The sequence below is a fragment of the Malaclemys terrapin genome, chromosome 2 (assembly GCF_027887155.1).
Source record: "Malaclemys terrapin pileata isolate rMalTer1 chromosome 2, rMalTer1.hap1, whole genome shotgun sequence".
Lineage (NCBI taxonomy): Eukaryota > Metazoa > Chordata > Testudines > Emydidae > Malaclemys > Malaclemys terrapin.
The window spans coordinates 179434897-179448581 of NC_071506.1; the positions used below are offsets into that span (position 1 = coordinate 179434897).

A 13685-nucleotide genomic window follows, 5' to 3' on the forward strand; every position below is an offset into this window, starting at 1 on the left:
AGTATTTTAAAAGGGTCTGTGTTGTAAAATCTTTATGAAATTTTTTTAATTTTTTTTACAGTAAGGTGTGTGCCACTTTTGGATGCTGTGAGGCTGTATGATTGAAACATAATATTGCCACTGTTAGACAGTTGCATCACATCTTACACAAACTATGTCATGTAAGGTATCAATGGAAAAGTCACAAGCAATCCAATATGATTTATCGTATTTGTATGCACATATCATCTTTGTATCTAATGTTAAATCCCTTTATATCCTATTTATCACCCATAACACTTTTACATTCAACACAAACACTTTGTCCAAAGCCTGGGAATGGCCATGAGTACTAGGATGACTCCCAAATACGCCAACCTCTTCAAGGGTCACATTAAGGAAGCATTTCTGGACAAATACACCATGAAACCAATGAAATACCTGAGATACATCAACGATATTTTCTCTGGACAGATGACTTAAACTTCATCATAGATTTCCACCATAATTTCAACAACCACTCCCCCTTCTTTAAACTCTCTCTAGAACATTCCCACATTAGCATCCACTTCCTGAATACCACAATCAGCTTCAACCATGGAACCCTACTGACAACTATATACAAGAAACCCATAGTTCATCACACCTACCTTCACGGATCCAGCAATCACCCCAAACACACTAAAAAAATTATCTACAGCAAGACACTCTGATACCGTAGAATATGCTCTGAGGAGAAAGTCTGGGATATACACCTTAACACACTTAAAACTGCCTACACCAAACAAGGACACTCCACTAGAGAAGGAGATCATGTCATGAAATGGGCCACTCAAATACCTCAAGAGAACCTGCTTCAACACAGAAATAACTCCCCCCCCCACCCCCGTGACAATTACAACCCATTCTTGATGAGGACCTCATCCTAAAGAAATCTTTCCTGAACCCCCTCTGTTGGCCTTCAAATAACCCTCCCAACCTTTCCAAGCTCATCATCAGAAGTAGCTTCACCCAGAGCAGGATACACCAACTGAAAACCACCCGATCCTTACAGAACAACAGATGCAAAACCTGCACACATCTCACCTGCTACAACGATCAATAATCCCCACAACACACCTTTCAAGATCGATGGGTCCTACACGTGCCTATCACAATATATGGTGTACCTCTTCCCGTGCACTAAATGCCCCAATAACAACTTTGTGGGTGAAATGAGACAATCAGTATGCTCCAAATGAACTCACACAGAAAAATTATACAAGACAAAAACACCTTATCACTTGTGTGTGAACACTTTTCACAAAGTGATCACTCTATATCTGAACTCTCAATCCTCATCCTCAAAGGAAGCCTGCACAACACCTTCAAAAGACAAGCCTGGGAGTTTAAACTCAACTTTCCTAGACACTAAAAGTCATTGACTGAATATGGACACTGGATTTATGGTTTATTACAACAATTTGTAACGCACTAACCCCCTCCCACCTATTTTTTCTCCCCCTTCCATCCTCCTATGACTGGAGAGGTGGTAATTGGCCACTTCACCTTGAATGAGCCTTTGAAATATGTGTTAACTACATGTGCTAAACAATCTGTTCCACCTTGTACATTTCTCAGACCTAAAGAAAAGCTCATCTTAAGCTTGATAGCTTGTATCTTTCACCAGTAGAAGTTAGTCCTGGCTATGACAACACTGCATATAAGAAAACAAAATGGTAACAGTAATCAGTTTGGTACAGCAATCATGCTTAAACTTTCTTCCATTTTGAGATATTCCCAGTTTCAGCAATTATTCCCCATTTTAAGTACGGGGAATCTCTCAAACTGGTAAATCTTTCAAAATAGAAGACACTAAGTGTAATCATTGTCATGGATTTTTCTTTTTATAATGGAGTCTCCTATCGCTTCAATTGATAACTTCTTTAGTTTTAAACAGTTTTTAGAGACACTCACCACAAAACTATATATTTTTCCTTTAGAACAAATTCCACCCTCATTTAAAAGTGCCATTTCACTCAACTGAGAGAGTAAGGTAATAATTAAAATTATTATAAACCAGCCGCAGACAAAATAGTGGCATGGTTTTGGGTTACTCAGAACAATATATGGAGGCTATATATAGACATTTTAGAGAACATAGGTTGGGCATATAAGCATTAAATAATGTTGATTTACGATGTTTTTACAACGTTTTATTCTTTTAAATATGAAAACATTATACATTGAGGTGTTATTTAGAGGACAAATACAAGAATTACACATTCTGTGAGCAGTGCACAATAATGAAACACATTTTTACATTTCAAGCATCTTTCTTGTCAGCTTTCAACAAATGAGTAAATTTCTGTTGCAAACAAGTTACAAAGTGCTGTTATTGCATTTTTTCAAATTCCCACAAAAAAGGATCATGCTTACTAGGATACTTTGAATTCGACTTCTAAATAGTAAGATGGAGAAGTTGACCCATTAAGATAATTTAACACAGTGAGACAGGTTCAAAGACAGAATGGTCATCCATTTTAAAAAAAGATAATCAATATTCCCATTAAGATTTTTAAGTTGATTCTAGAGTGTGTTGCTGACAGCCAGATCCTAACTGCTTTATTCACACAAATAGTGGGAATATCGGCATGAGAAAAGTAAGCAAGAATTAATCCCAAGTGTTTGTATTAATAGAAAACCAGCCCATCAAAAATAGTGCCATTGCAGCTGATTCACTAATCTTTCAACAATAACTCTATAACTTTCTATTACCATATGTACTACAAGTTTAATTTTACACCCAGGCAGAGGGCCAGAAAAAGGCCTATGCACGAGCTATATTCATTTAAGTTCTCCAGGTGGTGCATAGGCTTTTTGATGGAAGGGTGAATTTTGGTGATCACTAGAGGACACATTTGCAGACACTGAAATTCATGGGTGTTTTGCCACGGACTTCTAGATTTTAAAGCATGTAGCTTTCATTGTGTTGTGTGGGAGGGGGAATCATGGAAGGTTGACTGGTTTAATATATAAAAGGTTGAAGCTGAATGTAAAACAGACAAGCTAATGTTACTGAAATCTATAAATTAACTTTCTACAGAGGAGGCAATTTATCTTTTTCAACAGTTACAATTCTTTTGTAACCAAGAATCTTAAATTTGTTTGTAAGATCACAAAACTATGGAGAATAGGCATTTTTAGAGATTTTTTATAAAGTTTTACAACTATATGGCTTTATCTTCAAAGTCGTTACTTCATTAGAGTAATCCCGCTGACAGCAGCAGAATTACCTGCAAGTGGGTATTATTCATATGATTAAGGGCTGCGGGATTATGTCCATGCTTTTTCACTAAAAACTCCTGAACTATATAATATAACTGAGTAAATAAATGTGTATCTCTCACCTGAAGGATCTAATTTTTTTTTTTATTAGAAAACGCTTCAAGGTGTAACATTTGTTGAGCTAAAAAAAATTTGCATCTAGTATCCATCTTTCTTTGGGCAGGTGATTTGGATTTCAGTGCAATTGTGTCACATTACCAAAATACAACTTTATCCAGATTAGGCGACTACACCTCATTTTATCTACCTGGGAACAATCCTGTGCACAGGTATATATGCTACATTTTGGTACCTGAGAACTTAAGGATACCTGCCAACCCTATGGGGTTGCTGTTGTGTCTTACTGAATAATATGTCTCCTCCAGTGAATCTGGGAATGGTGTTACAGTATTAAAACATCAAATTCATTGATATTGTGCTGTCACTACCATAGAAATCAGACAGTTGGAGCACCATTCATCCACTACCATGAGATACTTTTAGTGACAAACAAGGAGCATTTTATCTCCCCGAAATTGTTTGTTTTCAAACTAAATTTGAGTGGCTGTTAAAAAACCCCAAACAAACAAAGCACACTGCAGAATTAAAAGCTCCATGAGGTAAAAACATTAACAGTGAGATACAGCAAATTTTATCCAAAGAAAAGTATAGTTCTCAAACTTTCACTTAAAATTATATCAAAATTAATGTTCATCTCAAGGAAAAGTTTGATTTTTTTCAATATATTTTTCCTAAATCTTGTCTTTAACCACTTCTAAATATACATCTATAGATACACAACAATATTACTAAAACTTAAGAAGAGAATAAGAGTGAAGTCAGTGTCTACCTTTCTCTCTGTCCTTGAGGAGCTGAATGCCGATTTTCCTTGACTTTTACACATTGATTTCTGCCCTTTTTCTGAATAAGGCAGGTGGAGAAGGAATGAATGTTTAAACTTTTTACAACAAAATATTTTAAAAATCCAGGCTCTGATCTTACAATGAACTCTACATCAGTAGACCTCTACACCTAGTGACTTCAATGGCGGCAGCCGTCCACCTGCTTTGGAACGGATTGAGACTACTGATTTGTTCTGTGCATTTATGATTCATGAAATAACTGATCTGATTTTTGGTTTTAATTTATAAGAAATTTTGTACTATGCTTTACAAAAGGAGAGTTCTTCTTTGCAGCAATAAAGTGTGTATACATATACATTTATACAGCTACATTTTTAATGGATTAGAACACATTTAAACCATGAAAGTCTTAATCTAGGTCTAAGTTTTCAAATAGTCTTCAACTTTTGAAAAGATGACTATGGATATTTTTTACATACCTGACTCTGCTTAAGAAAACATACCTAATTTCCTTTGTTCTAATTATTGTCCATATCCTTCCCACTCTGGTTTTCACTGTGGAATGATAAAATGAGTAGAAAGCCCACTCAAATGGCTATAAATCTGTTGAAGGCTGGTGAGCTCAGACCATCAAGCATTTTCCCACCCCTTAATAAGGTTTTTGGGTGGGAAACTCCCAATGAAAACAACTCTACATAATATCATCTCCTTGCAAATTACAGGGTAAAGTGTGCAAAAATGAATGTTGATTCTGTCAGATTTAATTCCCGGAGGTTCCTCCTTCATGCATGTAAACCTGAGAGGGACTTGGAGTGTTTTGGGACCAGGTGTGGGTTGAGAGGCCACGCCAGCAGCAGTCTAGATGGTATATTGTTAGGGAGGATAGGAAGAGTCCCAAGAAATATCATGTAGAGTCTGGCCCTCTTTGTAAATATCCAATTTCTGTGTTACCTTCAGATGTACAGAGAAATCCATGGGTGAAGGTCCAAACTCTCTTAGACCCCTCTGTGGGCCACCAAACCCTATTCTGAAGTAATGATGCTGTGCAGAAACCCTGTAATTTCACTCCATAGATTTTTCCATCTAACTACAGCCCATTTGTGGTACTTTTTGCAGAAGAGGAAAATCTGACTGTATGTGCTTGTGTCCAAATATGAATATATTTTTAAAAAAGGCTGTTATATCCTGCTGATAGTTAACAAGTATTCCAGGGCCTGGACCTACTGAAGTAAATGGCAAAACTTTCATTGACTTCAGTAGGGCCAGGATTTCACTCCAGGTCTATACTGAGTCATCTCAGTCTATTTTATTTTAAAAACTGCTGTTTTTAAGTATGTAATATGGGATGGGGGGGTACAGTGTTAATTGGCTGTAAACTTTATTTATGCTTACACTGACGTAAAAAGTTTTAGTTTACATGACAAGTATGAGTAAAGGTGGATATTTGTTAATATTGCTATGAATGTTTACAATGAAAGAGCTTCTCTAGGCAAATCTCTTGCTAGAACACTTAATAAAGTCTCACACGGTAAAACAAACTCAAACACTTGAGGTCAGATGTTCAAGGGTATTTAGGGGACTATGGATGCAGCTAGGAGCCTAGTGGGATCTTCAAAAGCACCTAGGTGCTTAACTCCTATTAATGGCGAGTAAGGCACTTTTGAAAATTCCACTAGGCATCTAGCCGCATCTTGAGGTTCCTAAATACCCTTAAACATCTGCCTCTTGGTGTTTTTAAAAGGCAAGGGGTAAACAACTTTATTTTCATAAGTTTAGTTACTCATATACAAATACCACATTTATACGGTGATAGAGTTTGTTTTTAAACACACATTCAGTAACATTTTTCTACAGTTTAATACACACAGTGGCCTAGATTTTCTGGGAGAAAGTCCCCTCCTTGTAAGGAAAGGAGACCAAGATCTAGAAGATGTTTACTGGGAGGCTTAGAGACAGGAGACCTGTGGTGCTCATTTGCCTCTTTAGACAGGTTTCTCCATGGGAGAGGATGCTTTGACCCAAAGTTTCCACAGACAACAAAATTCTATTTGTAGTATCATCATGCTGTATAAGTAAAATGGTACTTGAGTTCTTTCAAATTTTAATAATGGCCATTCAAAAATAGGTATGGTCCTGAATAACCACTGCATACTATAGTTAAAGCTGTGGAATGACTTCCCATTTCTGGGATCAGGTTTGTTAATGGAGACAGATGTGGCAGAAAGTTAAGATGTGGCAGAAGATGTTATTGTACAAAGAAGTGGTCCTTCAATTTACTAAGCAAGTTGTCAGGAAAAAAAGCATTTCTATTGTACTAATTAATATGTGTAGTTTTTACTCAGTATTTTTAATGTTTACTTTTAAATATTAAAATTATGCACGATTTTGAGTCACTTGAGGTGTTCAATTTAACATGATTTATATTTTCCACTTTCAGAACTGGTTAACAACATTTACTTTAAAATAAAGCAGTAGTTTTATTTGGGGGTGAGTAAATTAACTTAATAAATAACTAGTAACATCACTCTCCAAAAATAAATCGCAGTAGTCTTCTTATAAACATAAGATTGTGATTTCCATAATGTTCCATTGCCTCACTAGCCACTGAAATGTGGCAACTTAAATGTACACTTTGATTATATAGTGAACTACACTGAGTAGAGGGTACATAAAAAAAATAAAGTGAAAACTTATCAGTTTCATACAGGGCACCTGATCAAAATCTGTACAAAAGATACGAATATTGTAAGATAATTACCCATTCTTTAACGTAATAATATACAGATGCCACCTTTTATAAATGTACCTTGCCAATAAAACAGTAAACAAACCAATATTTTAAACAATTCTTATAAATTATTTGGAGCTATTTTTTTTTTTTACTGCCACTCTCCAACAATGTACAAAAATAATACTACAGGACTATCAATCAGTCTGACCTACCCCTCACTCCACAGAAGAGCAGAGGCTATAGAAATAGAGGTTCTTATAATCAATCATCACTGTAGATGTCTCCAGCAAATGGTAGGTGCACATGACTGCCTGTGACATTGGGAAGTCGAGACAGATCAGGAAGGTTCTGGATGCGTGACCTGAGTTCTTTTCGCACCTGGGATACTCTGGCTAACTTGCGCTTGTATTCCTGTAATGCAAAAGTAGTTGACGTTAGATTATTTTTCAGTCACTGTTGCTTTCATGGTGGGATTTTCAAAATCTCATCCATAGTGTTTAACTGACATTTTGTTGATACAGACTCCCTGAAACAAGTGAGGTAATTAAATATGTTTTTATAGGTGAGGAGTTAGACAACCAGATATTTTCAAAGTAGTTTATCACCTGCTGGAACCAGTGTTTGAGTCCCAGATAGCTCAGGAATCACAACACTGCTCAAGAGATTGATTTAGGTCACTGTACATTTTGTTTTGGGGTTTTTTTTCTTTGTCCTATGACTATACAAAAGCTAAACGAGGAGGATGCCAGTCTTAGATAATACAATTATAGAAATGTCGACAAGTGACTAATAGCATGGGATTATTCTGAGACATGGTATTAAAGCTACTTGTGACTGATTTTCTTCTCACTTGTCCCATAACTCTACTGACATCCAGAAAGTTACTTGTCATTTACACTAGCAAGAGAGCTGCAGCCGCTCAATTCCTCTCAATTAAAGCACTAGAAATGCCAAGCGGGATTGGCCAAATGTCAAAAATGGTTAGACTGAGGTACAGGGAAGTTGAATGATTTGTCCAACATGCCACTGGGAATTAGAGCAGAGCAAGAAGTAGACCTTTCCTTTCCTGCTCCCTGCTGTGCTCTAAACACTATACATCTCTTATATTACAACATTGGAAACTGCAGCTAATGACTTCTGCATAATCCTAGTTTATCATTTTGATAACACTTTTTACAGCAGGTAGTAAAATGTTTAGAATTCAGTGTTTTGAACTATAACCAAATGTATACATTAAAAGCGTCTGTACTGCATAAATATTAGGTACATATAATTGTCCAATTACACTAAAAATGACATCCTACTTCTGTACAGATAGGCATAATGATTTATGAGACATTTCTATAATCACTATATTACAAGGATTACTTTCAAAGTAATTTGTAATATTGTAAGTGTATCTTCCATTATTATATTAAGCACATATCCACAAGATAAAGAGTTGCTAATAACAATAAAGGCCAAATGGTACTCACCTTACCTACACAATTATTTATTGATATATATTTATAACAGCACCCATCACTGAGGTATCTGAGTGCCTCAGAATGTCTTGAATAAAGTAATTAGATTTTGACTCTGTATCTGAATATAGGTTAACCATTTGTAATTCATACAATTATTTACTGATTTGTGAGGCCTCTTCACATGAAGCAAGGTGCTATATAAGGCATATATTTAACGCTTTAAACCAGCACACAGTAATATACCATTTCTAAAATATATAGGAGGGTGGGGAACATTTGCAGATAAGCTTTAAAAGTGCCATGAGTCACTAGTGCAGAGACTATAGTTGCAATTGACAGCTAGGAGCCAAGTTTATATACACCATATACATGTCCACATAGGACACTGATCATGACATTTACAAGGTATGGAAAATAAATTTAAACACATCTCTGTATTTTGAATAGTACCTAAACAGAAGATGGATGAAAAAAGAAGTCTGACCCAAAGACCATTACATTAGCCCAGTCACACGGACCTAGATTTTCGCTGCTGACCAAATCCAAGATCTCCAGATTTTAGAGAGTTTAAACCACTGGTAGTAACATGACCTTGTTAATACACCAATATGGGTGGCAAGTAAACTGGCGTCAAAGAGAAATCCCAAGTTCCTAATTAGAAGTTAAACACATAGGTGCAAGGAGTTAACCTCAATATAATGAGACACAAAGATGAAATACAGGACCTCAGCCCCAATCAACAAATCCTTTGTTTTGTTTATATTAACTGACACAGAGTCACAGACCATCCAAAATGACGTCTCAGGCAATGTGAGGTTCATGTAACCCAAGAGGGTCAGAAAACAAACATAGTTCTTAATGTCATCAAAGCAAAAGTGATCATTAGCAGTTCAATCAGAGTCCCATGAGGTACTAAATGCAGTACAAATAATACATGATCTATAGTTAGGAAACAGAGCTTCAAACATTTGCTGACTCTATACAGAACAAAGATGTATTCACATTATTATGTTTCTATTATATGAATTATAAGAAAGCTCTATAGAATTGCATATCATTTACTGGAGGGGAGAGAGATAGTGGTCATATTTGTCCAGATCACCTTCATTGGGAGGAGGCTCTGGAGGTGGAAAATGTAATCCTGATTGGGTCCTTTGGACACTACAGCAATACAATGTACTGTTTAATATTTTATGTTACAGTAGTATCCATAGGTCCCAACTGGATTGACTCTGTACACACACAGATACAAAGACATGGTCCTTTGCCACAAAGATCTTAAAATCTAAAAGTCTGATGATAATCTTATGCTTTCATCTCCATTTGTTTCTAGTCCAGTATGCATGAACACACACTTGAGAACTCTTTGGTGATGTAGGTGGCAGAGATGTCCAATTAAAGGAAAGAATAAGGATTATGGTTCACAAAGGCAAATAATTTGGCAATATGTATAACATTTCATTGCATTAGGTTCACTAGTTTCAGAACACAAATGGCTAGAGGTTCAACACTAAGGTACGAGATTCTAAGGAGCTGACAGACAGCTTGAAGCCAGTAGATTTGGCTTCAGTAATGATATAAAAATGATATAAAACAATGCAGGAGAGGTTCAATGGAATCCTATGCAAAACCAAACTGTTCAAAGGAGCTAAAAATTGGCAAAAAGCCTAACACCACCTAGCCTAACTAAAATAATATTAATGGTAACCTTTCCTTAAAGAGAACTAATGGCTTAGCATTGGATAAAGCCTAATTCCAAATTGCTCCCGAAAGCAGGAAAGAATTGCTTGACACAACACTAAAATTCCTTTCCACTTGTAACACAGCATTCCCACATTAACATCCATCTCAGGAATATTTAACAAAAGCTTTTTCCATTATAAACCTCATGTAGGACTAGAATTTCCATTACATAGAACAGATTTTATGAAGCAATAAATATTGTGGAATCCAATGACCTAATTTTTCATGTACTTCCCTAACACAGTCAACTAAAATTCTGAATTTGTCCAAATGTTCATAGTGATTTTGGGTGCCCAACTTGGGGTGGAGGCCAATTTTCAGAGCATACATGCTCAGCAGTTTCTAGAAAAACAACCCCCATGAAGGTGTTTCCAGTTGGGGAATCAAAATTGAGATATTCAAAATCAATAATCACTTCTGAAAATCTTGGCCTCTGTACTTCAAATGTTTCTACACAACTGCAGTCATCTAAGCATACCTGGAGTGCTGTAAGATTGATAATAAACATGCAAAATAAACTATTACTAAACATATATACAATGATTTGCTATTTTATCATAGTACATATTACGTAATGGTGTGTACATATCCCTGGAGTGCTATCAGAGTTATATTCATAGATTCAAAGACCAGAAAGAACCCATTGTGATCATCTAGTCTGACCTCCTGTATAACACAGGGCACAGAACTTCATCAGAATTAACTCCTAGGGCATATTAAACCTGCAGAATAAACTACTACTACTAGTACATGTACGCAATCATTTGCTATTTTATCATAGAACCTAATGTTATGTACACTTACATATACAACGTTATATTTATGTCAGGATATGCATTTATAGTGTTGTCTAATGGATAAAGCAAGATTAGGTGAGTCAGGACTTCTGGGCTTTATTCCTGACACTGTCACTGAGCTTAGAAACTCTGCACAAATCACATAACCCTGAGTGCCTCTGTTTACCCATACTTAAAAAAAATCCTTAACTTTTACCTAAAAGACACATTTAGGAAGTATTTCAACTTATACACCACTAATTACACAGTCCAAGATAGATATCCATTAGTGATGTCAATATTGAAAGGGCTTGTATCCCTTCTCGGTTTCAAAGATTTTTATGAAGGCCAACAAGGGTTGGACACTACTGTATAGCATTCTACATTCAGAAAGGAAACAGTACATTTATTTATGGATTGCATCCCAACTGAAGCAGAACTCTTCACGCATTCCTACTGCAATTTTATTAGAAAGGGGAGACTTAAGGGTTAGAGGAGTGAGATTATCCTAATCAGCCATTAGAAAGATAAATGTGCCTTAAATTTGACAAGACTCAAGATCAGCCTGCTTTCCAGCACTTAAAATAAATAAATTCCCGAAGTACCCTAGAATTTAGGGCATTAAACTGAGTTTTGGTATTTTTAGAAAGTTGTATACAAACAACTACAGACGAAAAAAGTACAGTAGAACCTCAGAGTAACAAACAACACCATTACAAACGGACCAGTGAACCACACACCTCGTTTGGAACCAGAAGTTCTCAATCAGGCAGCAGCAGAGACAAAAAAAAAAAAAAAGGCAAATACAGTACAGTACTGTGTTAAATGTAAACTACTAATAAAAAGGGAAAGCAGCATTCTTCTGCATAGTAAAGTTTCAAAGCTGTATTAAATCAATGTTCAGTTGCAAACTTTTGAAAGAACAACCATAACGTTTTGTTCACTTACAAACATTTCAGAGTTACAAACAACCTCTCTGAGGTTCTCTATTGGTAGTGTATTGCTGCTGCTGATGATTTTGAGGTTCTACTGTATGTTAAAAGAATCTTATTAAGCTTGAAAAGTCCAGAACTAAAAAGTTAGGAAATGCCAGGAAAAACACAGAGAGACAGGGATCCAGTGGAAAAACATATGTGATCATGTAATTAATGACTATATTATAATGCACATGAACAAGTATGGGGGCAAATTAAGGTTGCATAGGCAACCTTAATTCTGACATTTCCTAACTTTTGAGTGTTTGACTTTGCAACCTTAATTATGTTCTTTTAAAGTAGGTTTTATATGTGCAATTTCCTAGGTTTTTTAAAAAGCAAAATGAAAGAAAAAATAAAACATAACAAACCAACCCCAAAATACCATCCTGTGGCATCATATTTACATCCACATGGACTATAAGCAGGCTTGAATGAAACTTTAGATCCAGTACACAGACGTCTGCCACTGGAGCTAAAAGAGTAACTGATAGCAATAGTAGGTTGCCATCCACTGTGTGGAGCAGCACTGGGGGGAGGGATAGCTCAGTGGTTTGAGCTTTGGCCTGCTAAACCCAGGGTTGTGAGTTCAATCCTTGAGGGGGCCACTTAGGGATCTGGGGCAAAATCAGTACTTGGTCCTGCTAGTGAAGGCAGGGGGCTGGACTCGATGACCTATCAAGGTCCCTTCCAGTTCTAGGAGATAGGACATCTCCATTAATTAGAGCGAGATAAGACACTTTACCAGTAGGCTTCACAGCTATTTGCTGACAGCAGAGGAATAGTGAGACTCAGGAACTGGGGGTTCCATTCCAGGCTTTGGAGAGGACTGTACCCTAATGGGAAGACTCCTCTGACCATTTCCTTCAAATGTAGCCCCTTCTGCCCTATCCCCTCCAATCCATCCTTGTCTCACTCCTGTCTCTTTCATACCCTTCATTCCTGGTCCCAGACCCATTTTCTTTACCTAGCCAGCCCAATTTTCCACACCTCATGCTTACTCATCCCAAACCCAGTCCTCTTACCCAGCAAGTCCTGGTCTCATCCCTCCAAACCCCACATTGTCCCAGTCCCAGTCTCCTTGTCCCGTCATGTGACCAGTGGCACTAAAACAGGTCATAAGTAATCTCCTGGTTGTGACTGAGTTTGTCTTTTTTCCTATAGTTCTGTTATAGGTATTTTGAAGAGGTTATGCTAGTTAAGAATTTGGCCATAAATATAATCCCATACCCCAGAATGACAGGTTCCCAACAGATGCTTTTAATTTCACTAAATATTCAAGTCTTGATCCCCTGTCAAAACCATCAGGAAGTTCTGAAACATCATAGTTAACACAGGATTAGTCATGGAAGAACAGTACTGAGTAAATGGGCTGGAACAGAGTATTAACGCTGATGCACTGTACAGTAAGAGACAGGTACAACAACCACCAAGGTCAGCAATCTTTGGAATTGAGAGCAATGAAAAGGAAATTGCCTGCAGCATAGAGACAGCTTCCCAAATTTGTGACCTACTAACAATGGAGCCATTTAAAGAAAATGAATTTCTGAAAGCTAAAGTGGGCCAGTTTAAAAACAGATTTGATATTAAAAATGATGAATTTGTTCTTCTCCTTTAGAAAAGCAAGTTTTCACAAACTTGTTTAAGAACAGTTGTGTGAAATACAGGCACAAATATTTACTGTATCTATTAGCTGAACTCTAAAATCGCACCTGCCAGACATATATACTTCATTTCAAAAGCCGTTTCCTGCAGGTTCTCATGAAGCACTGCATTTTACCCTGAGATCCATGCACATAACTCTGACTTAAGCAAAGTTATGCTTGTGTGTCCAAGTGCAAAAATTA

At 36.7% G+C, this 13685-nt stretch overlaps 1 protein-coding gene across 2 annotated transcripts in view; it reads right to left on the minus strand.

The window, feature by feature from the left end:
* Window positions 1–2158: 2158 nt before the first annotated feature.
* RPRD1A (regulation of nuclear pre-mRNA domain containing 1A) overlaps window positions 2159–13685 on the minus strand; it is a 70464-nt gene continuing 58937 nt past the window's right edge. For both annotated transcript variants that reach the window (XM_054018849.1, XM_054018851.1), the window contains exon 7: window positions 2159–7290. In XM_054018849.1, coding sequence (XP_053874824.1) covers window positions 7141–7290 — 150 coding nt within the window. In that variant the 3' untranslated portion in view covers window positions 2159–7140. The remainder of the gene's footprint in view (window positions 7291–13685) is intronic.